Genomic DNA, 27,912 nt, shown 5'->3' with positions numbered 1-27,912 from the left:
AAGTGCTGGTGCTTGAAAGTAAGGATGTTATGGGAGCTTGGCTAGGAGGAAGATAGGACAGCCATCTTTATAGTCCCCAGCCTGGTCACATGAGCCAATCCTCAGCAGGCTCCACCTGGTAATCAGCCAGTCACACTCAGCCACCACTCATTCAACATTCACACCAGCTGGTACTCAGTTACTCAATCACACACACACACACACACACACACACACACACACACACACACACACACACACACACACACACACACACACACACACACACACACACACACACACACACACCAATGAGGGACACACACCTACACACACACACACCCACACACACACACACGGCCCCACAGGAAAATACATAGACCCTATAGGGTCATAACATTCGGATAAAATCAAGCATTGTTTTGTTCTCCACATCGATGTAGTGAAAATGTGTCCATACATCACCTCTTCTCTTTCTCCCGAGTCCCGTGCAAAGCATTTTACCGTTTTATTTTGTAAAGTTTCGCTCTGAAATCTGAATCCTCCAGCCATTCATTTGACGGTGGTGTGTGTGTGTGTATGTGTGTGTGTGTGTGTGTGTGTGTGTGTGTGTGTGTGTGTGTGTGTGTGTGTGTGTGTGTGTGTGTGTGAGTGTGAGTGTGAGTGTGTGTGTGTGAGTGTGAGTGTGTGTGTGTGTGTGTGCGCACACGCGCGGCTGCAACTTTGAAAGGGGGTGTATGAGTGAGGAACAGCATGCGCTGCGCATCAAATCAGACAGGGAGTCACAAAATCATATAATAAATATATAATATACTATTTCGTCTCGTCTTTGTTCGTGAACTAAAATGACCATAGATTTCAGCCCAGTCTTTATTTAGTGAACTACATTTTCGTCTCGTCTTTATTAGTCAACAAAATTGCATAATGATTTAGTCCCAGTTATTGTTTATTCATGTGGGTGATGGTCTCGTCTCGTCTCGTCTTCGTCCTTTGAAAAATGTGCGTTGACGCACATATTTTGTTTCGTTTTTGTTCACGAAATCAACACTAGCGCTGGGGTCGTGTTTTCTCCTTAGGGTCCATCAGTGCCCATACCCTAGGTGAGGTTGGCGAAAGGGCCTTTCTGTGTGGAGTGTTTCCGGGGTTCGCCTGATGGAGGGGAAAGGAACTGGTTGGAATAACGTGTTCCTTCCACGCGCTACGTCCTACCGGGGAAACTCCCCCTGTCAGGTGATAAGAAGCGGCTTGCTAGCTCTCATGCATTGTAGGAGGCATGAGCTCGGCTCTAGGCTCTCACTAGGCTGGCAGAGGGAGTGTAGCGGGAGTGATTACCTAAACAATTGACACTGGGTGAAAAAATGGGTTACAAAATAATGGGATAAAAAAAACAACTAAATATAATGCATACAATTTGAAGTGCTTTTCAGGGTGGGGGATCCCCAGTTCAAATATGATTATGTTGGGGGGACCCTCCTTCAAAACTGCCATGAAATAGCACCTGTCTGCAGTGTTGCCTGATCTGCTTATTATAATTTCCCCCTAAGATTTTATTTGAAAAGAGGAGATCTGCAAGCTCACAACGCCTCGCAGCGCGAGGCGTTGTGATAGATCTGCTATTTTCGGCTAATGTTCCCCATCATTACCCAGATTTGGTGGACCCCCTGTAGTAAAATGGTAAAATGGTGCATTTAAATAGCGCTTTTATCCAAAGCGCTTTACATAGATCGTGCATTACGTTCACCCATTCACACCGATGACGGAGGAAACCATGCAAGAAACCAAACCTGCTCATCGGGAGCAATTAGGAGTTCAGCGTCTTGCTCAAGGACACTTCCACACTAATTCATGGGGAGCCCAGGATCGAACTGGGAATCTCGCGGTTCCCATCTTGCTGCTGTACCGGCCACTCTACCGGCCACTCTACACCTGAGTAACTTTGAGGACCCTCTTTTGAAGACCACTGTTCTAGCTTGACAAAATAAATTACCCCTGCACAGTTTTTCTGTAAATATACTTTTACTGTTCCTACTATTGATGATTTCTTGTATAGTATTGTATACCGTATATCTTGATGAATTGAATACACAGGAGCACAATGGAAACAAGCCCTCAGGGCTTTTTGTGTTATCCTTTTAAGCATTATTGTAAAACTGTACCTCTGCACTTTTTGCTAACTGTTAGTAAAGTATTCAATCAATCAATCAAAAATGGTTCTTTAGCAGGTTATGGTTCTTCATGAACCCATATAGCCTTTTAAAGACCCATTTAAGAACCATTATGTTTCTGTGTGTAGGTGTCTTTATTAACATTGAAAGCCGTGTGTTCCTCAGGTTGTGTCCTGCTATGATGTTCGTCCTTCCATGGATGCTGATGCAGGACAGTGGACGATGTCACCAAGACCCCCACACCACGCACAATGGAGGAAAGGTCACTGGGTCGCAATGTCGGATCTGGGGACCACCAGTGGTCCAAATGGACACTTACAGGTCTGCAACTCTGAGAGTGTAAACATGGGTTATCTATGGGGGTCCCAATATACTCTGTAAAAGCAAATGTCTTCTTTCCTGTAAGCAGACTGATGTCCCACACTGTAGACACAAAGTCACATGATTAAAAGCAACACATGATGAAAGAAGACATTTCACTTTGTGCTCAAGATTAAGGATTTCTTTATTGTTACATCTTGTGTACAGGGACATAAGAGTACAATTATATATGTTTTGGTTCCTCAGACATTGTAGCAGTAATTTAAAAAATAAAAATAAACATGAAACATACATACAAGAATGAATAAACAAAGAGTAATACAGTTTGTCTGTTGGGCCTTCAGTAGTGTGTTAAGGTGCTTTGAATGTGCTGAATGTGTTTGTTTCACAGACTGGTTTCACTTCATTCCTCCAGGGTGCGTTCAGTGTAGCTAAAATGCTGTTGTGTCTTGCATTTTAAAGCCGTGTGTGTTTATAAACACGGCCAGATGATGGATTATAATGGATATAACATTTCTGTGACCGCCATAGCCCCAAAATGGCCGATCGCGGGTGGAATGTTATTGTTCCAGCATCCAGCGTACACACGGATGCCTCCGCCTCCTCACATGGACTATTTTTTTAAGGTAATTACGCTGGCAAGGGGATAACAAACGATGTTTAATACCTTGGCAGGAGATGTGTTAATATAAAAATGGTTTTGTCAAAAGGTTAAGAATAGATCTATATTGTGATAGTAATCATTGCTATAGTGTGAAAACTGGATACAACTATAATTGTGCTTTTATATCGAACTATTAGACTAATACTATTAAGACTAATACTTATAACCGATAGACTAATACCACGATAAGAAAAAGTAAATACAAATGAAAAATAAAGACTTTTGGGAACACTAGTTCAAAGCAGAGGAAAAGCTATATTATGTGTTAAAGGTTTTCCCTTTGTAGTAACAGTGGGTGGCAGAAGAGGGCAGTAAACTCAATATTTCAATATAAGTCAATGGTGATCCATGAATTATCAGTCCAACTATATTACATTATTTAAGATCTCTACCATTCATCTTATCATTATTACTTTGTTTTTATTTCCAGTTTTTTTCTGTATGTATAAATACTAAATACTCAATAAAAACAGCCCATAGTTTAAACATTACTTCAAATCTCTCTCACACACACTATGGACACAAATATGTCCATAATTTATGTCATTTTTCAAACATACAAAATGACATTGGGGACGAAAATATGACGTTACTGATAGTTATGCATTTATTAGGTATTGATTGATTGATTAAATACTTTATTAGACAAAATGCAAACAGCACAGGAGTACAGTAACACATCAAGGAATTATGTGGGGGGAAAAAGAAATACATTCACATCAGGTGGTCATTACGTTGTATAAAGATTGATTTATATAAAACATTTTATCAGCTAATTATAACATAATATAAGTATAGAGTAGACATTCAAACATAACTCACAGTGGGTCTCATTCATAAAGAGCCTGATCTAATCGTTTATTTTCTTATTTTATCTTTTTGCTTTTTGAATCTCGTCCCTGACCACCAATACATTACAATAAAAAAAGATTAACAAATACAAACTAAATCAGAACTAAGCCTTTTCACGAAATTAAAACTAAATTAGCCAAACCAGCTTTACCAATCGTTGATTCATAAGACATAGAACAGGTTTTTTTTTTCTTCATATTTCAAAGATAACTTCATAGACTAGTTCAGTAGATCAGTGTTGTGTGTAAATCAATGTTTTTTTGTTTACACATAATCTTTTCTATTAACATGTTGGATTCATGTTAATGTGTATTTTCACACATTTAAACCCCTCAATACGTACTTGGTCTGCTCTTTTTCTCACTCTACACCATACCTCTTTGCTGGCAAAAAAAAAGAGGTGAATATTCCCCCCTGGGAAATCCTGGTCAGCTAGTACAGAGGGTTTAATAGCTCAAGTATGTTTACCAGATCTTACACACCTCTGCTGTAGCGTTATAAACCCATATCCCTGCATAGAGAGGTCCTGTGAAGGTGGTTCTTTCTGTATGAAGGAGCCTCATTCTGTTTCCATGAACCCTGTAGAAACACAGAGTACCTGCTCTGTGATCTACAGTACATACACCCCCCACCTGTTCCTCCCTGTGGAGGGAACAGGTCCTGACACTACAGTCCTAATGCTGTTGTGATAGAACTCGTAGTGTTTATCACCATCAGCACCACCGCAATGTAACCTCCAGGACTTGTCATTGAATCCAAAGCATGATAGAGGCTCCTCCTTTCTGTTGATGTCTTTATAACTGACTGCTATATAAACCCCATATCCACTCCATTCTACTTCAAAGTAACAAGGTTCAGACAGACTCTCTCTACTCAACACCTGCCAGTAAAAGGTAAATCTCTGTGGATGATCAGGATGATGCTGGTCTTGTTCTGTAAAAGTCACCTTCATGTTGTTCTCTGACAGGATGAGTTGTCTCATTACTGTGTTTGGGTCCAAGGACAGAGGAGAGGAATCTGTGAGAAAAACGCATGATAAAATATCACTATTAATGAAACACTTTCTACCTGATGATGTAGATCCCTAACCTGACACCGTCAAATGGAAGAAGCTTGCGACACACATTTGTTTCACAGCCTACTTCCATCTGAGACTCCGTAAGCAGAATCGATGACAGACGCTGATCGGTTCGAATACGCAGCGTTTCGGGCAGCTTTACTCCCTGAGCGATCCCAGACCTCCTTCCTGAAATCAAATGCAAATGAGATTTCCGGAGGGAGGGGGGTTTACCAGGCTAGTAGATCCCTTGAATAAGGGGAAAATATGATTACATAAGGAACAGCTGGGGCTCCATACACTGTATTAATGACGGAGCATAGCATTAGCACCCTCTGTATTCTATGACAGGCATGAGCAATCAATCTCTCATTCAGACCATAAGGAAAAGGCACAAGGGTGATAAAATATGGGAACAATAAAGAGTGTAACAACAATACAGATTGTGTTTCTTTAAGAATATCCAGTCTGTCACAATGACTCTATTCTGGACATGTTATTATTCATTATCACCAACATTTTCACACATTAAAACATTATTTTAAACATTTATGTTTATATATAATAATGATAATGATAATAACTAGAAATATTGTTCCTGAAGAAACAATGTGGGCTCACTTTAAAGCCAAAAACTGTAGTTATAAAAGGCACAAATTTAGTTTGTAACTCTGACTTTGTGTTGTGTGTGGGTGTAGTCTTGCCTCCGGTTAATCAGATTGGGAGCACCCGTTATCATTCTCCTAATTGTCATCAGTTTGCATAGCTGATGGTAGTAAGGGGATGGAGGGGTATTAGGGGTAGAGTGATGGGTGTGGGGTGCACCCCCTGGCTCCAGTTGGCTTGTATATTTCTGATGGTTTACTGTGTGTGTGTGTGTGTGTGTGTGTGCGTGTGCGTGTGCGTGTGCGTGTGCGTGCGTGCGTGCGTGCGTGCGTGCGTGCGTGCGAGCGAGCGAGTGAGAGAGAGAGAGGGGGGGGTATGGTGGGGGGAGTTATGTTACATCACACAGATTAGATCTTTGGATTAAATTGGAGAGCAGACCTGTGCGATCTTGATGATGTAAAAAAACATGTCTGTAGTGTAAAAAATGCGGCCACAGTGACTTTACGAAAACACAGGGCATTTCTCCTCTGTCCTTCTCTCTCTAGGGGTTTTCAGTTGAAATAACATTGACTTTTACAGTTTGAATGGAGTTTCTAAGTGAGAGTATGTAGGAGTACCACATACTTTCACTTAGAAACTCAATTCAAATTGTAAAAAAAAATCTGCTTACTGTGTACACATGCTTGTACTTTTCTTTTTGAAATAATTTGTAGTTTTTGAAATAATTAAATTTAAAGGTTATTTGACATTCATTTTCACTTTTTTTTATCTTTTATGTTTTTTGGGGGTGATGATTGACAGGCAAAATCCCTCAACAGCGACACCCGCAAGCACATATATCTTTTTTTCATTGCAGTTGAAAAGGCTTTAGAAATGTGAGAGAAAAACACCTGCAATGGCTCACTAGAGTGGAATTTTCAGTTCAAACTTTTCATACACATTTGAATGACCATGCATGACAAAGACTTTTAATGTGTTGTAAAACTGAATGTCATGAAACCTTTAATCACCGAATGTATTTCCAATGGGTTTTGCTAGTGGGGAGAGAGAAGGACAGAGGAGAAATGCCCCGTGTTTTCACTGTGTCACTGTTGCCACATTTTTTACACTAGAGATATTTATTTTACATCACCAAGTGTGCACGGGTCTACTTGTTACTTGTAATGTATTATTAATACAAAACCTACAGTAACCACACACAGCCGATCTACAATGAGACGCGTTATGAGCTTGTAGATCTGCTATTTTCTGAACATTGAGTACTTTGGTACTCAAAGTATATGTTGATGCTAAAACGATTGTACACTGCAAGCTCCGACTTATCTGTGGTGGACTCGGGATGGAGTTATGAAAATGTTCTACTGTACCACTCGTCCTAGGATATAATAACCAGGGGTGCACATAACTGATGCGCAAGTGCGCATACGTCGCCAAAATAAATGCTGCGCGGCACATCAAACAAAGCAAGGCGCTCTCGCGTACCAACAGCTGGGACCGCTGGGACAGGAATTTCCAGACTTTTATTTTTTAGCAAAAATAAAAAATAAAAGTCTGGAGATCGAGGCTAGTAATTTACTTCCTGAAGCCACACTCACACATGCACGGTGATGCACGCCCATACACAATACACACCCATGGGGAGGAGGCGGAGGTGGAGGGGACACATGCTGCAGTGCACATGATTGTGTGAGTGTGGCCTCGTATCCTGACACAGCCAGTCGCACACAACAACAAGCTACCGGCTGCAGGCAATCGTCAAAATGTCTAAGAAGCAAGCCCCATTAAGTAATTATTTTGGTGTTCCACCACCACCTCCAAAGAAACGCCAGACTGAACCGCCACCTGAACCGCACAAAAAACGTGTGTGGCTGGTGGATGTAGGCTGGCTCCAAACCGATGATGAACGCACCATGATGTGGTGCAAAACATGCCGTGTGCATCCCAATCTGGCTGATAAAAGCAGCGCCTTTTATACAGGGACAAATCATTTCAGTCACCCAGCTTTTGTTAAGCCTGAGAAAAGCAAAGAGCACATCAACATACTGTAAACAATTGATAACAGGAGCAGCCAGGATCGGAGTCGCCCTCTTGACAGGTGGCAGGACAAAATTAATGAAGAACAGTGTCAAGCATGTGTAATATATTTCTGTTGGCTTTCCACAAAGCCAAACATGCACGTCCTATGCGTTCATTTGATGAGGACATTCAACTATTCAAGAGGCTTGGAGTTAATGTCGGGAGTGCCTATAATTCACGAGAAGGGGGGTCCCGCATCATGCAGACCATTGCACAGACAATGAGCTCGGAACTGCATGAAAAATTAAAAACGGCTGGATTTTGGGGTCTGCTCTTTGACGGATCAGAAGACATCAACACAACGGGGCAGGAAATTGTGTACATTGTGTCGGTGTCTAGCAATTGAGAGTTTAGCTCAGATTTCCTTGGATTCATTAATCTGGGGGTAAAGCGATCAGCACAGGACATAGTGGATGGACTTGTGCAACTATTCGATGAATGTGGATTAGCGGATAAGTGGCAGACGAAGTCGGTCTCGCTGTGCACAGATGGAGCAGCTGTCAACGTGGGTGTATACAACGGCGTCATCCCTAAATTACTTCAGAAGGTGGTCATCGGGGATTCCCTTGTGCACGTTCTGTGTACAGCCCACACCCTGGAGAACTGCGCCAAGTCAGCTGATGCATGGTACCATACTTAGTCCATGAGCCAGAGCCCCAAAATTGAGCAATGATTATCGAAAGAGTGGGCAAAACCAAACCTATATTAAATTGTTCATAGGGTCAATACGAGTAAATAAATATATGATAACCTTTCCACAGGAGTAGCTTTTTCATGGTTATCACACATTTTGTTATTTTCCCCATACGTACATGACTGGTGAAAAAATTACAACATTTAAAAAAGAGTTATCATAATGAAATTTCCTGAGTTGATTACTTACATGAAGACAATGATTTATCGTAGTACAAGTTTTCTGAAATCGTATATTTAAATATGCAAATTAGGCATTAGGAAAATATGCCCAAATTTGCATACCTTTCCTGAATCAACATTGGAACATTGGACAAAGCCAGAGTCAACATACTTGTTTCATTTTGTTAAGATGTTGGAGTCAAAGGTTTTTAACGATGGAATATTCAATATCTGGCTCAATTTTGGGGCTCAGGCTCATGGACTAAATGCCTAATTTGCATATTTAAATATACAATTTCAGAAAACTTGTAATACGATAAATCATTGTCTTCATGTAAGTAATCAACTCAGGAAGTTTCATTATGATAACTCTTTTTTTAAATTTTGTCATTGTTTCACCTGTCATGTATGTATGGGGAAAATAACAAAATGTGTGATAACCATGAAAAAGCTACTCCTGTGGAGAGGTTATCATATATTTATTTACTCATATTGACCCTATGAACAATTTAATATAGGTTTGGTTTTGCTCACTCTTTCGATAATGAAATCTTGTCTGGCTCATGGACTAACTGTGAGTATTGTAATCGTTCCGTTGTCAGGTTGCTAATCTTTTATTTGCAGAAGGGGGGTGCAAAAAGAACAGCACAACTACAGAAACTATGTGATGAGAATGGCATTGCCTGTGTAAAACTAGGAAAGTTTCACAACATTAGATGGTCTGCATGGAGACAAGAGACTCTCTTGAAAATATGGAGATTATTGCCTGCAATTAAAATTCAACTGGCTACAAGTGATGACAGTGACCTAAAACATGTCTGGGCAGAGCGTTTTCACTGTTTCCTAGCACATATGCTTGATACTGGGAATATCTTACAGTTCCTCTCCCTTACAGTATGTTCCAGCAAGATAAGTTGAGTATTGGTGAATGCAAAGATGAGCTCATGGTAGCTATTGGACAGCCTCCTCTGTGTACGACTTGCTCAACATAGTGAAGATAAGCAATCCAGATACTTACCCCAACATTCAGAAAGTCCTTCTGTTGTCTCTTACACTGCTCTTGAGCAGTGCTGCTTGTGAGAGAGGATTTTCACACCTCAATATAATGAAAAACAAGTACAGATCCTGCTTGTCAGACTCTCGCCTCTCACCCCTGATGCACATCCACCACCAGAATTTTGACCCAAAGCCAGCTGTTGACTTGTGGGGGAGAGGAGTAGGCCTACATCAGTGGTGTCAAGGTGGCGCCCCGCAGGCATTTGGCGGCCCGCGGAAAGGTCCATGGCGGCCCGCGAAATACTTTTAAGAATAGTAAATTGACACTACATCAAACAGACATAGAGTCGCAGTTTGCATTGCCTTGCTGTGCGTCCAAGCGGCTGTGAGGACGCTCCCCCCTCCCCCACTCGCTGCAGCGAGCCCTAGGCCATTAGTGGTCTCAGCTGTAAGAACAAAAGACCTTGATTGAATGGAATATTAAGGAGTCAACTAGCTGCAGTAGTCATCTGCTCTTTGAAGGCACGTGTTCTTCACGCAGGAATAGCATGGAGAGGCAACAATTTTTACAGCTCAAAAGTTAGATTAATTTCCCTTATCAAGCTTTTCCCCCCTTCAAATAAGAGCATGGTCAAAATTGTGTAATCCACTCAGTTGTTCACATAGAGACAAAACTAGAGGTTACGTATTTAACCCCAGTTTTATTATCTCCAAAGTAATATACTTACTTATGGGATAACATCGCCCCCTGGCGATGCACAGAGCAACACACATGGACTCCCGCGACAATTCTATTGGATAGGGTCATGTTACGCGAAACCGGTAGTCCGGAAGGGGTATAAAACCCCTCGTGTAACTGGGATACGCCCTCTAATAACTTCCCTCTGCACGCCAAATGCGCACAGAAGGGATATTAGGTAAGTATATTACTTTGGAGATAATAAAACTGGGGTTACATACGTAACCTCTAGTTGTTATGCCTCTCCTTTCGTAATATACTTACTTATGGGACACAAACTCCCCTTGAGCTAAGTCCCTTGACCCTACCCATCCGCACGCCCTTGGCTCCAAGTCGAGACCCAGGCGAGACCACAGCCTCATGGGCGCCCCGGTCCACCGGGCCAGGATGCGGAAAAAGTACACAAAGGTCCTCTCCCCTGAACCCCAGCCTAGCTGGTTCAGGGGAGGCTTCAGAAGAAGAACAAGCAGGAAGAGAGGCATGCCCCTAGGCTTGCACCGTACTCCCCTGGCTTGATCCAGCAGCCATACCCAAGACCGTGTGCGCCATCTCAGATGCCGCCACGTCCAGGCTGTAGAAGGCCACAAAGGTCGAAGGAGACGACCAGTTCGCCGCCGAGCATATCTCCTGCATCGACACCCCCTTGTAAAGGGCCCACGATGCAGCTACACCCCGAGTAGAGTGAGCCCTCAGTCCCTCCGGGACCACAGAGCCACTACTCACATAGGCCAACTTGATCACCTCTACAAACCATTTGGCCAAAGTCGGTTTAGCCACCGCCTTCCTCTGACCAGACCGGCAAAAGGAGACGAACAGCTGAGACGACCCACGGCCGGCCGCCGTCTTCTGGCAGTAGAGCTTCAATGCTCTTACTGGACAGAGACAGTGCAACCTTTTATCATCCACCGCTGTGAACGGTGGAGGGTGGAAAGCCCCCAGTTCAACTGGGGCCCTGGCCACCATGCCAGTCTTAGACACAAACGCCAAGTTGGGTTTCAGCAAAACCCTCTTGCCGTCGTCTGAGAACCACATGCATGCCGGGCTCACCGAGAGCGCCTGCATGTCACCGACCCGTTTGGCCGTACACAGGACCACCAGGAGGACCGTTTTGAGACTCACGATCCTCAGATCTGCAGTCTCAAATGGCTCAAAAGGAGGACGGCAGAGTGTGTCCAGCACCACCGCAAGGTCCCACTTTGGGAACAGAGGTCTGTTAACCGGCTTGGCCCACCTAGCACCATTCATGAAACGGCGCACCAGCGGGTGATGAGCCACCGTCTTGCCAACGAAACCCTCGTGGCAAGCGGAAATTTCCGCCAGGTACACTTTGATGATGGAAAAAGCCAAATCCCGATTTAATCTGCCCTGCAGGAAAACCAGGATGCTGCCCACAGGCGTCTGGAAACCACCGATGGTGACTGTTCAGAGCACCAGGACACAAACATGTCCCACCTGACGTCATACTGCAGTCTCGTGGAGACGGCCCTAGCCCCCTGTATGGTAGCCACCACATCAGGAGGCAACCCCTGCGAGCTCAAGCTCGTCCTATCACGGGCCAGACCCACAGGTCTAGTTCCTGCGTGGAACACCTCCTTGCCTCAGGAGGTCCCTGAGCAGAGGGAGAGGCCACGGCTCGCCGTAAAGGAGGGGAGTAATTTCCGACCTCCAGGCACCCCACACCGGGGCCACCAACAGGATTGTCAGGCCCTGGAGCCTGACTCTCTCCAGCGTCGGAGGGATCTGCTCCAGAGGCGGAAAAGCATACAGTAGTACGTTCAGCCACTCGTGTGTCAAGGGGTCAACTCCCAGGGAGATGTCCCTGTTCCCCATCGAGAAGAACCGAGAGCATTTCGCGTTCTCTCTGGATGCAAACAAGTCGACCTGAGCCCGGCCGAACCTGGCCCAAATCAGGTCTGCTACCCGTGGGTGGAGTGACCACTCCCCGTACCGGAGCCCACCTCTGGACAGCAGGTCCGCCCCGCTGTTGAGGAGGCCCGGTACATGAGCTGCGTGAATCGACGCCAGGCGTGAGTCGCACCACAGCGTCAGGTCGCCAGCCAGCCTGTCCAACACAAGGGAACCCAAGCCTCCTTGTTTGTTGACATAACACATCGTTGTGGTATTGTCCGTTCTGACCAGGACATGACACCCCAAGATGCGGCTCTCGAAATGCTTGAGAGCGAGGAAGACAGCTAGCAACTCCAGGTAATAGATGTGGGCCTAATTCAGAGTCCCACGTCCCCCTGGCTGAGTAGCCCTCGTGGACCGCTCCCCAGCCTGAAAGGCTGGCATCCGTGGTAATGACCTTCCGAGACACCACAGCGCCTATTCTGACCCCCTCGGACAGAAAAGATGCTTGTGACCAGTGTCTCCACGCAACGTGGCGACACTACCACCTTCCGAGAACCCAGGGTGTGTGGGACCCTCAGGGCCCGCATCCACCTCTGAAAAGGTCTCATGTGGAGTCTGCTCAACCGGACCAGGTGTATGGCCGAAGCCATGAGACCCGCTGCTTGCATGCAAATTCTGTACGTGACTCTGCGAAGAGACCTCACGCATGACAGAAACCCGGCTATTCTGTCCTGAGACAGACGCGCCATCAGCGTGGTTGAGTCCAGCGAGATTCCTATGAAGGTGGCCTGTTGGGATGGGATCAGAACGCTCTTCTGAACGTTGATCGTTAATCCCAGGGACGTTAGGAGCGCAATGGCCATCTCTGTGTGCCGCGCCACCTCCTCCCTCGAGCCCGCAGCCAGCAGCCAGTCGTCGATGTAAGTCGACAGGCGGAGACCCTGCTGCCTCAGTGGGGCTATGGCCGCATCGGTGCATTTCACAAAAACCCTGGGGCTCAGTGACATGCCGAACGGGAGAACTGTGTACTCGTATACTTTCCCTTCGTAGCCAAAGCACAGGAATTCCCGGTGTGGGGGGTAGATTGGGACGTGAAAATAAGCATGGGCCTCTTGTGAGACTGATTATCAGCAGATGGTCGCTGCTTCCCTCCTCTGGATCTCCTCCGCCTTTGTGCTGCGCAGCAGCTCGGCGGCAGTGTGAAACAGGTTGTCTGCCTTGAGAGGAAGGTGGAGCAGCTTTTTGGCAACGTTTTTATCACATTCAGCGGCGAGCTCGAGCCATTTCGCCCTTTCTAGGTCTGCGACGAGGGCCATAGCTCGACCCGTCCACTATACGCCATGGCAGGTGTACAGGATGGAGATCTGCATCAGCCGTTCGAGCTCCTTCGCATCCTGGATCCACTCGCCGTGGAGCACCTCCACGGTCTGGGTCCCCAAGGGTTTGGCCACCAACTCCTTGAGTCTCGCGGCGGCCGACCCTTGGAGGAGGGACACGGCGTTGAAAGTCTCCGCTGCTAGCCCCGAGGCCTTGTAGAGGTTATTCAAAGCGCCGGTGCTGTTCCTCCTGTTGTGGTCCGTGAAGACGGGTCTGTCCTCCGCTGTCCTAACGGAGCCAGGCTTACCGTCCTCGAGGCTCCTGGCTAGAGTCGGGTTCATTGGGGGAAGGCCGCTGACCCCCAGGTCCGCTGCGGAGATGAGCCTAGTCACAAAACCTAGTTTGGAGGCTCTCTTAGCCCACGAAAACTGCAAGGCCTTCCTGATGGCGCTGGCCTCGGGAAGCAGTTTCGATTCGACTGAGGGGAGGGCTGCCAGTCCCCGGAAACCTGGAACCGGGACTCCACCGGACACCTTCAGGGCCTCCATCGGCTGCTCCAGGCCGCACCTAGCGATGGCCCGCCTGAAGATAGCCGACACGGGCTCGGAGGGCTCTTTGTCCACGACAGAGGCCTCCGCCGCCGGAGCAGGAGCAGGAGGGACGACTGGCCCCGGGCTCGACATCGCAACCTCCTGGATCTCTAGATATGAGGTGAGCTCCCCTACTTCTTCCTCCTCCCCACCTTCGTCCATATCGTCGTCTACTCCGTAGGTGTCCTCGACACCGGAGTAAACGCTACCCTCAGGCGTCTGTGAGTCGCCCCAGGCAACGAGGGAGGTGGAGGGGGAAGGAGGGGTGCCACTGGCGGGGACCGGTGACGAGGTTAATTCCCCGCAGGCTACCACGCACCGACCTCTAGTAGCACCGCTGGTCCTCGGAGCGGCGTGTAGCGGCGGCCTAAGGCCTTGGTCCGCTCGCGGTGCTCTGGCTCCCATGGCGAGGGAAACACCGATGTAGCTGCCGCTCGAAGAGGCCGCGAGTAGGTTGGCCCTCGCTAGCCGATGATCCAGGTGGAACACCGTGAAGCACGCACAGGCCCGACAGGCGTCCTCGTTTAAGTTTAAGGGGACTTGTTACACACATGCATGTGCATGCACATGCTCATTTCCTGCACACCCATATGCACGCATGTGCCTGAGCGTGCATGTGCGTACACGCACGCATGCACACACGCACACACGCACACACGGACGCACGCACACACACACACACACACACACACACACACACACACACACACACACACACACACACACACACACGCACACGCACTAAACCACCATGGACTCACGTTTTAAAAAGTCCTCTCTGTTGGTGCTCCCAGGTGACACTGCTGGACCTGACGCTTCGACTGGAGACAAAGTATACATAAGTAATTGTTAACGTGACTGAAGAATGACCTTAACTAAGGTTACATTTTAATCTACAATACATCAATGGTCTAATTGTCCCTATTGTAGTGGTGCTTCATTTCATTTTAATTATTCAATTGTTTATGATTACTATGATTGGCTCATTTTGGTTTCCCTTTTGGAACATGATGCCTTACCCACAGTGTGAGATGTGCATGTGCTTAATAATAATGATACTAATATTAACAAACACTCTATAGCAATGATTAATATCACAATATAGAGCTATTTAACACGGATACTGAACAAACACTCTATAGCAATGATTACTATCACAATATAGATCTATTTAACACTGTTACTGAACAAACACTCTATAGTAATGATTACTATCACAATATAGAGCTATTTAACACTGTTACTGAACAAACACTCTATATTAATGATTACTATCACAATATAGAGCTATTTAACACTGTTACTGAACAAACACTCTATAGAGCGTGCCAACGACTCATCACCACGGGGGGTGTGGCATAGTAGCCGCAGACATACTTGAGGGGGGCAATGTTAAGTCAACCTGTTTTTTACCCCTCAAAGATGTCCGCCGCTACCAAAAGACACTTGTTGACGCCCCTTCAGGATTTTTGGCACGCTCTATAACAATGATTACTATCACAATATAGAGCTATTTAACACTGTTACTGAACAAACACTCTATAGTAATGATTACTATATAGAGCTAGTTAACACTGTTACTGAACAAACACTCTATAGTAATGATTACTATCACAATATAGAGCTATTTAACACTGCTACTGAACACACACTCTATAGTAATGATTACTATCACAATATAGAGCTATTTAGCACTGTTACTGAACACACACTCTATAGTAATGATTACTATCACAATATAGATCTATTTAACAATGTTACTGAACACACACTCTATAGTAATGATTACTGTCAAAATATAGAGCTATTTAACACTGTTACTGAAAAAAACACTATAGCAATGATTACTAGATATGTTCGGATGGATATGCTATGTATGTGTAAATATGTTTATTTTTGTCTATACATAATAATAATAATTAAAACTGCAAGCAGCAATGACCAGGCTCTCGCACCTCTCTCCACGTTGGGGGCAAATATTGACCAATCAGAACAGGGTGCAGAGCTAAGTAACTCTAATGAAGGACAAGGACTCTCAACCGAATCATGTGATGTGACTCACAATGACAAACCGTTCAAAAGTTATGGCAAAGAATAGGAACTATCAAATATCAACCAATCAGTAGAGGGGTCGGAGCTAAGTAACACCAATGAAGGACAAGGACTTTAAACCGAGTCCAATGATGCAACTCACAAGTGGCTACGACAAGCAGGTCAAAATGTTCTACTCGTCCTAGGACATAATATCATCATATAAAGGTAAGGTTAAGGCCAGTCCGAAATTCCCCTTTAAGTTTAAGGGGACTTGTTACACACATGCATGTGCATGCACACTTATTTCCTGCACACACATGTGCACACACACACGCACGCACGCACGCACACACACACGTACGAAACCACCATGGACTCACTTTTTAAAAAGTCCTCTCTGTCTGTGCTCCCAGGAGACACTGCTGGACCTGAAGCTTCGACTGGAGACAAAGTAGACATAAGAAATCATTAACGTGACAGAAGAATGACCTTAACTGAGGTTACATTTTAATCTACAATATATCATGGTCTAATTGCCCCTATTGTAGTGGTGCTTCATCTCATTTTAAATATTCAATTGCTTATGATTATTATGATGATTGGCTCATTTTGGTTTCCCTTTTGGAACATGATGCCTTACCCATTACCCACGTGTGATGTGCATGTGCTTAATAATAATGATAATAATATTAGCAAACACTCTATAGCAATGATTAATATCACAATATAGAGCTATTTAACACTGTTACTGAACAAACACTCTCTAGCAATGATTACTATCACAATATAGAGCTATTTAACACTGTTACCGAACAAACACTCTATAGCAATGATTACTATCACAATATAGAGCTATTTAACACAGTTACTGAACAAATACTCTATATAAATGATTACAAGATATGTGGATTATGTGAAGAAGAAGAAGAAGAAGAAGAAGAAGAAGAAGAAGAAGAAGAAGAAGAAGAAGAAGAAGAAGAAGAAGAAGAAGAAGAAGGGTAATAATAATAATAATGCTGGCTCTTGCACCTCTCTCCACATTGGGGGCAAATATTCAGAACAGGGTGCAAAGCTAAGTAACTCTAATGAAGGACAAGGACTCTCAACCGAATCATTCAACCAATCAGTAGAGGGGGCGGAGCTAAGTAACACCAATGAAGGACAAGGACTTTAAACCAAGTCCAATGAGGCGACTCACAAGTGGCTACGACAGAGGTCAAAAGTTATGGCAAAATATAGGAATTTACAAATATTGACCAATCAGAAAAGGGGGTGGAGCCAAGTTAAACCAATGAAAGACAAGGACTCTGGTCTGATTCCAATGACACCAACCTCAAAGCAATCTGCTCAAAAGTTACATAGAACAATAGGAAAGACCTCACCCTGTAGATCAGCTATTTTCACTTCCTGTTTATAAATGTTGAAGTTTGACGCTTCACCACGGTCATGCCATTTTATGAAAACTCAAGCTTTTGATAACGTTTCATCATTAAGGTATTTTGTGTACAGTGTGTTTGAGGTGGATCTGACTTAGCCCTGATACATGACTGTCATATATTGTATGACAGTCATGGATGAACTTCACTTTCTCCCTTTTTGGCCTGTACATCTAAACTTTATATTTGACATCTGAACTTTTATGTGTAGATGTATGGGCCAAAAAGTTCATCCATGACGGTCATGACTGATGACAGTCTTGGATCCATGGCTAGTTCTGACTATCCTCCTAGGAGGAATTTGTTAAAGTACGACCCATGAAAATGGCATAAGATGCACAAAAAACACCTCAATAAATTCAAAATGGCTGACTTCCTGTTTGGTTTAGGTCATGGCGCCAAGAGACTTTTTTGTAAGTCGAGACATGATACAGGTGTGTACAAATTTTCATACATGAAGGTGAAACCGTATTGTGGGGCTTCTTTGAAATGTGTAGATGAGACCGATAAAACAGGTAATTTTTTTGCGTATGTATGTGTATGATGTATGTGCGTTGCGCAAATTCATTATCGATAAAATAGTAATCTCAATTTCAATAGGGCTTTGCACTGGTGCAGTGCTCGGGCCCTAATACTAAGGGTAATAATAATAATAAGGGTAATAATCCTACTATAATTCTAGTAACCTGACGGTGGGTGGATGGGGTCCTGGGTCTCCGATCAAACTGCGCATGCGTCGTGTTGCCAGGTTTCGCGAGAGAAACAAGCAACGAGGTCTATGAAAACGAGGCCAAACCAAACGAACCCTATACCACCAACATTGGCCCTACAGCGCTTACAGTACGCCGACATGGCAACACCGAGACCCCGCCCACTCTCTGACTGTCTACAATTCCAAGCAACGAGGTCTATGAAAACGAGGCCAAACCAAACGAACCCTATACCACCAACATTGGCCCTACAGCGCTTACAGTACGCCGACATGGCAACACCGAGACCCCGCCCACTCTCTGACTGTCTACAATTCCACACGCCGCGGCCGCCATTGAAATCAGCAGCTCGCTCGCTTCACACAGCTCACGCACAGTTACCTCCTAAATGCTGAAATAAGCACACATTTCGAACCAATGTGGTAATATTCTCACACAAACAAGCCCAACTTACATTTCTGTCCATTACAAATGTCACAAGACACGAAGGAGACGAGGCAGCGGCCCCGCGGAAGTCGCGGCCTAGCGCAAGCATAAGCCTCGCCTGGGAGTGGGGCCTTTACCCCAACATCGCCGCGCCGCCCGACGGATGTCGGCGCGCTGCCACCCGCGACGTCCCGCGCCATGTAAACAAACTACCGGTTGTTGCTAATACTGTCTAAAGCATGTATGTGAATGCTTATGTCCAATACTGTGTTGCCGTTAGTTGGGTTTAAGCCAACAGCTGCCTATAATGGGCCGTCAGTGTGGAGCTATAACCTGACCCTGCCAGAGGTGGCGGTATTGAGTAACCAGGTTCCTCAAGACAGCTACATCTGAGATCGCTCAAGGGGTTGAGCTAACACCGTACCGCTCCCGGTACGGACCAATCAGCGTGAGCTAAGGGCGTGATCTGGGCAAAAACGGATGTGACGCCATATAGACGCGTCTGTTGTTTTGTAGTTTCTTCACTAGTCAACATGGCCGCTACCATGAGCAACACCGATATGACGATAGATGCTGCAATAACATTAGTTATTTCTCAACTGGACAATATTTCTTCTTTGAAAGAAGAGCAAAGTTTGGCACTGAAGGCTTTTCTGCGTGGAAAAGATGTTTTTGCTCTCCTCCCGACTGGCTTCGGCAAGAGTTTAATTTACCAACTAGCTCCACTGGTAGCGAAAGAACTGGGGACGAAGCCGAAGCCTATATTGATCGTCGTATCTCCTTTGACTGCCCTCGTAGCAGATCAAATCAAAGAGGCTACGAATCTGGGACTCTATGCTGCGCAACTCGTAGATAATGCAGCACACACCGACATCCTCGACGGCCGATGTCAGCTGGTCTTTGGTAGCCCGGAGACGTGGTTACTGGAAGATAAATGGCGTGATATGCTTTCCTCACAAGTGTATCGTGAAAACCTACTGGGCATTGTCGTCGATGAAGTTCACGTCGCATACAAATGGTAAGCTAAACGCCGTTAAATGGCTGTATAGTGTAATTGTTACACTACACATACACTGTAATGTTAAACTGTAAAACAAAACAGAGCAGCGTGTTACGGTTACAGTAGTTCAAAGACGAAGTGTTTGTAACATTTATGTTTTATTTAGGTCAAACATTATATTATAAACAATAAGCTAACACACACAAACAGACCAAATGTTAAACACAGATCTTACTCTAACTGTATTGTTGTAATGCAACTATGCACGTTACAATAGACCAATTATTTGTTTACTAACATTGAGCCTGGACGCACAGGTGATTGTTTCACGCGATCAATTCCCAACCTGTTTCGGGGTGCACTGGTTTCAGCACACCCCAACCCCCTCTTGTGTGTGTTGGCTAGTGAGACGCGTCCTAACGAGACCTGATATAATGGGTTTCGTTGCGCGCATACTGGCTGCACGCAGCCAGTATGACGTCGTCTGTTAAGGGGTCTATTGCTGCTACCTAGACTCAATGTAGGATTTATTTTTCTTTCAACCAGGGGACTGGGAGCAAACGGAAAGCCAGCCTTCAGAGAAGCCTTTTCCAGGCTGAATGAACTAAGATCCATAGTCAAAGAAGGTGAGTTTTGAAACACAGTAATGCTACATGATTAAATACATGATTAATTAATATCAATCCATAAAAGGGGGCTGCATTGTGCTGCTACCTGAGGGGGTTAATGTTGGGGGGGGGGGGGTTGTGTGTGCATTGGGCTGGTTAGGTTAATCCCCCTATTTTTAATGTTAGGGGGAGGGGTGTGTTGTGCTGGCAACTTGGGCAGGCTGTTAACCCCCCTGTTTAGCCAGGTTAGGGGGAGGGGTGTTTACACTACAGGTACAGGAGCAGATCATAGAAGTTGGTGCTGTCCAAGTGTAGTTATTTGTCATGTAAAGAAAATACAGTATGATATGTGGAAATGTCAGTCTTTACCTGAAGCTACCCGATAACATAAATAACCTAATTATTTCCCCTTTATAACACTATAGAAAGTGTAGCCTACAGCAGTTCTTCAGTAATGCTTCTTTGCTGATATATGTGCACTTATTGTCTTTCAGGTTTACCTGTTTTAGCGTTGACAGCATCTGCTGATAACAAGAACAGAGGCCGTGTGACCAGGATGCTGAATATGGAGGAGGCAACTCTCGTGACTGTTAGCCCAAACAGGAGAAACATCCGGCTGGGACTGAGTCGGGTTCCTGCTGATAACTTGAACTGTATGGACTGGGTAGTAAAGGAGGTCAAAGATAAGGGTCTATCAATGTCTCCCATCATAATCTATTGCAGAACACTGAAGTTAGTTGGGAGAGTGTTCACCTATCTTAAAGCAGAATTGGGAGAAGATGCTTGGGTTAACAGAGACCAGGATCAGAAGGCTGAGAACCACCTTATAGGAATTTTCCACAGCAACACACTGTCAAAGTACAAAGACAGAGTTTTGGCCTCCTTTAGTGGAGAGGGAGAGGGGAGCTGCCGAGTGGTTGTTGCAACAACAGCTCTTGGGATGGGCTTGAATTTCCCTAATGTTTCTCATGTTGTAATGTATGGTTTGCCAGGGGATGTTGAAGACATTGTTCAAAAAGTTGGAAGGGCTGGCAGAAATGGGTTACAGTCACATGCAATTTTGTATGCTATAAAAAAAACTGTAAGTGCTGGTCCAGAAGTGAAAGAACTGATACACACTGGCACTAAGAGCTGCTTTAGAAAAGCACTGTACGGCCATTTTGAAAACCAGCCAACAAGTGTAGAGCCAGGGCATGTCTGCTGCAGCTATTGCCACTCTGTATGTTCATGTGCAGGTGAAGATTGTGACGAGCCTAGCCCCAAACATGAGGTAATAGAACAAGATGCTGGCATGCAAGGGAAATGTAGAGTGGTAACACAAGAGGACAAATCTCTTATCGGGGAAATGTTAGAGGAGTATATGAGTTGTTTAGAAAAAGACACAGCACATGTCTACACTAGCAAGTCAGCATGTACTGGTTTCAGTGCTGAGCTCATTGATGCAGTAGTAGAACGCTGCACACACATATTTGACTTGTCTTACATTCTTAGAAACCTTCCCGTATTCAGAAAAAAACATGCAAGAGAAATTCTGCTAATCATCAATGAAGTCTTTGGTGACATTGAGGATGTAGAGCCTTCTTCTCAAGAGGATAGCTTCACTGAGCCAGACATCGATTATACAGGGTATTTTGATGAAGATGATGAGGACTTCGAGATGGGAACACAGCACAGCAGCTCAGAATCGTCTGACGAATAAGCAGTTGGCCATTAAAGGCTCTTATAAGACTCACATTGGTTGTCAATTAAAGCTGTGGAATATTTAGTTGACTGAATGCTCATGATTAAAATGGTTTTGTATGTAATTTGAACATAAGCAGGTGATTAAAAGTTTGTCGCTGCAAAAAATCTGGTGTCGTTTCTTTTCCAGGTATGCAAATATATCACTTTTAGATTGATAACCTTTTATCACAAAATAAGTACATCATTGTTTTACATCTGTCCTGGTACTGTATGTCACCCTTTTCACTATGCATGATGACTCTTAATCCCTGCTTTTCTCCCCCATGTTAAAATTGATTGTTTCAAATCATTAGGCTATAGAGGCATTGATCAGTTTGCCATTTTACACATGGGATCCAACTTTGATACTGTACAAACATGTTATGATGTTGTTTTAGAAAGTAAACATGAACAAGTGAGGCAAATTAAAATATTTATTTATAAAAAAACAACTAAATGCTATAGTTGCGCATACTCAGGTAGGGGAAAATCACAACAATATATATATAACAGGATTATAAAAACAATACAACATGCGTAGCCTATATTCAATAGGGTCCTAACTATGTACACTCTCATATCCCTTTCAAGTACCCTTTGTTAAACAGTGCAAATTCGAGATACATATTTTCTGTGTGTGAAAGTAATGAGAAAAATAAAGATGCACTTGGTCCAGTCATTGATGAACAGCAACAGTGAATTATTGCAACATTTTTGACTACTTGGCAGGAGTTATTGCACAGACTTTTATAGCACAATGAGATTTACGTTATCTAAAGTGTATCGTGGACATGTTGAAAGACTGTAAGGCTATATTATTGACTGACTCAGACTCAAGAGTAAAACGCTTTAACGCTGAGAGGAGAGTTTGGTGACCACAGGCAGGATGCCTCAGGTGACGTCGGTGTTTCTGCTGTAGCGGTAGCCGTTTCTGGAGGTCTTCTGTCTTTGTCCTCTTTTTCCCATCGCCTTAAAATGGAAAAATCGTCTTCCATTCTTTGAAGCAAGCGAAGACATGACCAAACATGCGACACGATACGGAGGGGTCTTTAAACAGTGTTAAAGCTAACGCTATCAGGCGTTCGTTAATACTTGTTTCGTTTGCAGGCTGAGGCTTATCAAATATCTTCCTTGTACCCGTTAAAATACCTTTTATGCGCAGATTCGTGTTACAAAATCGGCAAAAATCTCCGACCTCCATGATAACTTTTTTTTAGCAACTTCTTGAGAGTTCTTGTTGTTGTGGTGAAATACTGGACTACGATGGTGATTTCCTGGTGTCGCTCCTACCATACGTCACGTAGACACATCGATATGATTGGTTGTGTTTGCACGCCCACACGGTGATAGACAGACGGTCCCATCCAATCATCTACCAAGTATCTTGAAAAAAAGGAACAGCCCCGTCATCGAATTGGCTCCCGAGATCCCAGATCCAAATAAGCTGTGAAACAAATGTGTGGAGCAAGCTTCTTGGATCTGGTAGCGTCAGGTTAGTGGAGCTAAGCCACGGGTAGCGTTAGCATGCGGCTAACGTTAATGTTACACAACGCAGCTGTCGTCACTCAAACGGCTACGTTAAACATCTTATCAACAACCTGTATGAACGTTAGTGTGGTCAATGTCATCAATGCTAACTAATTAGCCCGTTGAACAGTGTTATTTTGGGGACTTTGGTGGGTTTCTGTGACACAATGTCACGATGTAGCAACTCACAGTGTTATGTCACACGCAATTGAATAGCTTAGCACTTCCGGTCGTTCCTTCACAATAAAGGTTGCAATCAATTGAAAATAGCCCATCTACAAGCTCTCAATGCGTCGCGATGCGTTGTGAAAATAGGGAGATGGGGAGAGAGAGAGAGAGAGGGACGGAGATAATACTCAAATACCTTGAGCAAAAATACTTCAGAGTACTCAACATGAGTAAAAATACTTAAAAGTACTGAAAAGTTGAAAAAAAAGAGTAAAAATACTTAAAGATTGATGAAAACACTACAAATACCTAAAAGTTGATAAAAACAGTAAAAATACTTAAAAATCTGTAAAAAAAACTTTAAAGCTAATAAAGTCATTAAAAACACTTTCAAGTAAATACATTGAGTAACAATACTTACTTAACTACTACTACAAATACTCTTTTAGTACCGCCTCTTTTAGTACCGCCTCAATACCAGCTTCAATGCATTACTGAAATTACATTTATATGAAATACATCACAACACCCTCCTATAATATTAAAACAAACAGCCGAAGGGGTCCGCCATGTTCCACAGGGGTGCGCGGGCCCCCAGGGGGTCCGGGGACACCCAGGAAAATAAAAAAGAAATGTTGAATCTTTTTCTTTTTTCTTTTTCACTTTTGGAATTTTTTGTCCCACGCTTTTGGTACCCCAAAATAGGGGGGCGCCACGACGGGGCGCGCGCGGGGGAGAAACCGCGCGACAGGACGTGCATTAACCCCAACTTTGCAACTACTTTCGCCTGCGCCCTTCACCGGGTATGGTCTAGTAATAATAATAAGGGTAATAATAATAAAAAATACATAATAAATAATAATAATAAACAGGGCCAAGGAATGAAAGACAAAAAGCAAATATAGCTGCAAGCAGCGATAATACGGGGCTAAGGATTGCAGAGAGAAGAAAGAAAGAAGCAATGATAAGTAATATGCACAATAAGCCATAGAAACATAGAAGACTGAACTTGAGAGAAAGAAGACCATGCAATTAACAAATGAGCATTTTAAACCCATAACCCTAACCTCAGTAAAACTATGCCTTCCCCTAACCTCAAGAAATACTATGCGTAAGCCTACAAATGCCAAATCATGATCACCTCAACACATCGTCGGGGACGGGGATCGAACCAGTGACCTCCGGCCTACAAGGTTGCCTTTCTTCTCATTGAGCTAGAAATATGATATCCCTGGTAGTGTCTGTTGATATTTATAAGTCATTCCGCCACTGACGGACCAGGCCTCTGTTTTGCTAACTTCTCTAGATCAATGGTTCCCTAACCATCTACCAATAGAGAAATTGTACGTCTCCTCGGAACAGAAACTAGTGAAAGTAGTCGATCTACAAGCTCACAAAACGTTGCTATCTGAAAAGTAGTGAGATTGTAGAGAGAGAGAGAGGTGGACTGTTGCTCACTTTTTACAAGAACATAATTATGTCAGAAAATTGACAAACAAATATTGTTAAGCATTTCATATTATATTTAACAATTGTATATGTATTCACTGATACAGTCATGTTGTGTGCAATGCAACTTTAACAAAGCCTGCATCAAGTGAGGCTTGAAATGGCAACCTTGATGTTGTGAGGCTTTCGTTTAAGGGAGAAGCCATTGGACCATCAGACAGAAAATGTGAAAAACGAGATCACACAGATGATACAGTTTCACGCAAATAGCTGAAAAATCCTGGGAAGTGTTTTTCAAACTGCTAAAAAAATTGCGGACAATCTAAGGGTGGAGCTTACTGATCAACGTGATAGATGTGTTCCTCATGAGTCAAGGCACATGTGTAAGCAGGTTTAATGGCTGTCGGCCAAACGAGGCATGACTTTTGCCTGTTTAAAGTTTGCATTTTCAAAAAATCGCTATAGCGCCCCCCTTTGACCAATTGGAGTAAGATTGGTTTCAGTGACATTTGGAATAACCCGCTACATTACCGCAAAGTTTCAAAGAAATGTGAGTCTGCATGTATGTGATAGGGGCAGATGAATAATTGTCATAAAACTGCAATATTCATTGGCTCATTAAAGCTTCATTTTTTCACTTAGAAAAAATCCGCTCCCTATTTTATGTCGGCATAGGTCCAAAGTTCATGTGTAAAACGTTTCGTGCAAATTGCTCAAAAATCCCAGGATTCCATAGATTTTAACTGTTTTTCATATAATTCAAAAAGGTGGGAGATCTAAAGGTCAGAGGTCAAAAGTCATCATGAGTAGATGCATGTGTGTATGTAAGTTTTATTGCTGTAGGTCAAACAGGGCATGAGTTGTACCTGTTCAAAGTTGGCATTTTCAATTGAGTGCTATAGCGCCACCTTTTGACGAAAGATTGTGAGAATTATTTCTTGATAGTTTTTCATGACCATCTACAATATGGCCGAGTTTCGTAAAAAGCGTCTGCACGGTTAAGCCAGAACTGCAGAAAGTGGCAGAAAAAGTGACAGAATAATGCCAATATCAAAACGGTCCATCCTGGAAGCCTCACCCCGTAATAATAGCACAATAAGACATAGAAACAGATTAGGTTAGTGACTGTTTCACTAACACTAAGATCGGGTTCACAAACCATTTACCAATGGAGAAATTGTATGTCTCCTCGGAACCGAAACTAGTAAAAGTAGCCTATCTACAAACTCACAAAGCGTTGCTATCCAAAAAGTTGTGAGCTTGTAGATTGGCTATATTCACAAGGAAGTAAGGTATACATTGAAAACAACTACTCTCAAAAAGGCATTTCATGTTATCTTTAAAAATTGCATATGCATTAAAATGAACAAGGTCATGTTTTGTGCAATATTTTTTTTGTCTCCTCGGAACGGAGACTAGTGAAAATAAGGGATCTACAAGCTCACAACGCATTGCTATCTGAAAAGGTGTGTGATTGTAGATCAACTATTTACACAAGTAAGAATGTAAAGAAAAGTACATTTAGTACATGTTGTGCGATGCAATTTAAATGTAGCCTGCATGAGGTGAGGCTTGAACCGGGGACCTTGTGGTTAAGAGGCATGTCCATTATTGACTCAGCCATTCGATCCACAGACCTGATCTTGTGAAAAAGGTGCCCACACAAATGACACAGTTTCACGCAAATTGGAAAAAAATCCTGGGTCTAAGTGTTTTTCAAACTGCTCCAATAGCGGAAAATTTAAGGGCGGAGCTTACTGGTCAAAGTGATAGATGCGTTCCTCATGAGTTAAGGCACATGTGTAAGCAAGTTTCATGGCTGTCGGCCAAACGAGGCATGAGTTATGCCTGTTTAAAGTTTTTTGTCGGTATACGTCCAAAGTTCGTGTAGAAAGTTCCGTGCACATAGATTTTTACTGTTTTTCATATAATTCAAAATGGTGGGAGAACTAAAGGTCAAAGGTCAAAAGTCAAACAGTGAAAGTCATGAGTAGACGCATAATGTGTAGAAGTTTCATGGCTGTAGGTGAAACTGGGCATGAGTTATACCTGTTCAAAGTGTGCCTTTTTCAAATGAGTGCTATAGCGCCACCCTTTGACGAATGACTGTGAGATTTTACATGACCCACTACTACGGAAGAAGAAAAAAGTGTAGAGAAATAAGAAAGGACCAGCACTAAAGTGCTTGGCCCCTTAATAATAACAATAATAATAATGCATGCAATTTATATAGAGATTTTCTACTCCCAAGTCACTTTACAGAACAAAACAATCAAAACAACTTCATTAGGAAATAACCATGAAAGTGTAAAAAGCTAAGCAGAACAACATTGTTAAAAATAAAAGGTAAAAGGGGGATTTGAATTAGTAAAGACAAGGTTCTGATACACAGACATGGACGTCGTATAGGGTTATATGTTATATGAATGTGGGTGAGACAAGCAAACCTGATACCCTCACATAGGAAACACAGCGGCCGCGTTACTATGACTGAGACATAACCATAAACAAACCCGATACGCCCATATATATGCATGTCACTATGACTTAGACATAAATAATGATATTTAGGATATATTAGTATTATGTTAATATAATTAATGAGTATAAGAACAAAAGAGAAGTGTATTATGTTACCGTAGTGAAGGTATGATGGTGGTCTGAGGAGACCTGTTGGCTTTCCCAGTGTCAGATCTGGTCGTGTAGTCCACAAATGTAAAAACATTCCAGCTCCCAATGTTATTTGTATTATTTGTCCAGTTAC

General features: G+C 43.6%; 2 protein-coding genes across 2 annotated transcripts; one reads left to right on the top strand and one right to left on the bottom strand.

The window, feature by feature from the left end:
* Positions 1–27: 27 nt before the first annotated feature.
* On the bottom strand, positions 28–27,912 carry LOC311034562 (tripartite motif-containing protein 16-like; the record flags this gene model as incomplete). The annotated part of the gene is made up of 5 exons (XM_084042442.1): positions 27,786–27,912; positions 16,483–16,542; positions 14,830–14,889; positions 4,614–4,998; positions 28–115 (listed from the first exon to the last, which is right to left on the bottom strand). Exons 1-5 carry the CDS (start codon positions 27,871–27,873, stop codon positions 28–30), a joined length of 681 nt encoding a protein of 226 aa, XP_083898568.1. The 5' UTR covers positions 27,874–27,912.
* Positions 19,208–21,981, top strand: LOC311035130 (putative ATP-dependent DNA helicase Q1; the record flags this gene model as incomplete). The annotated part of the gene is made up of 4 exons (XM_084043212.1): positions 19,208–19,692; positions 20,221–20,300; positions 20,777–21,260; positions 21,792–21,981. 4 exons carry the CDS (start codon positions 19,208–19,210, stop codon positions 21,979–21,981), a joined length of 1,239 nt encoding a protein of 412 aa, XP_083899338.1.

This window comes from Gymnoscopelus microlampas (genome assembly GCF_963454915.1).
Source record: "Gymnoscopelus microlampas genome assembly, chromosome: 19".
Classification (NCBI taxonomy): Eukaryota; Metazoa; Chordata; class Actinopteri; order Myctophiformes; family Myctophidae; genus Gymnoscopelus; species Gymnoscopelus microlampas.
This window is presented reverse-complemented; position numbering and strand designations above follow the sequence as displayed.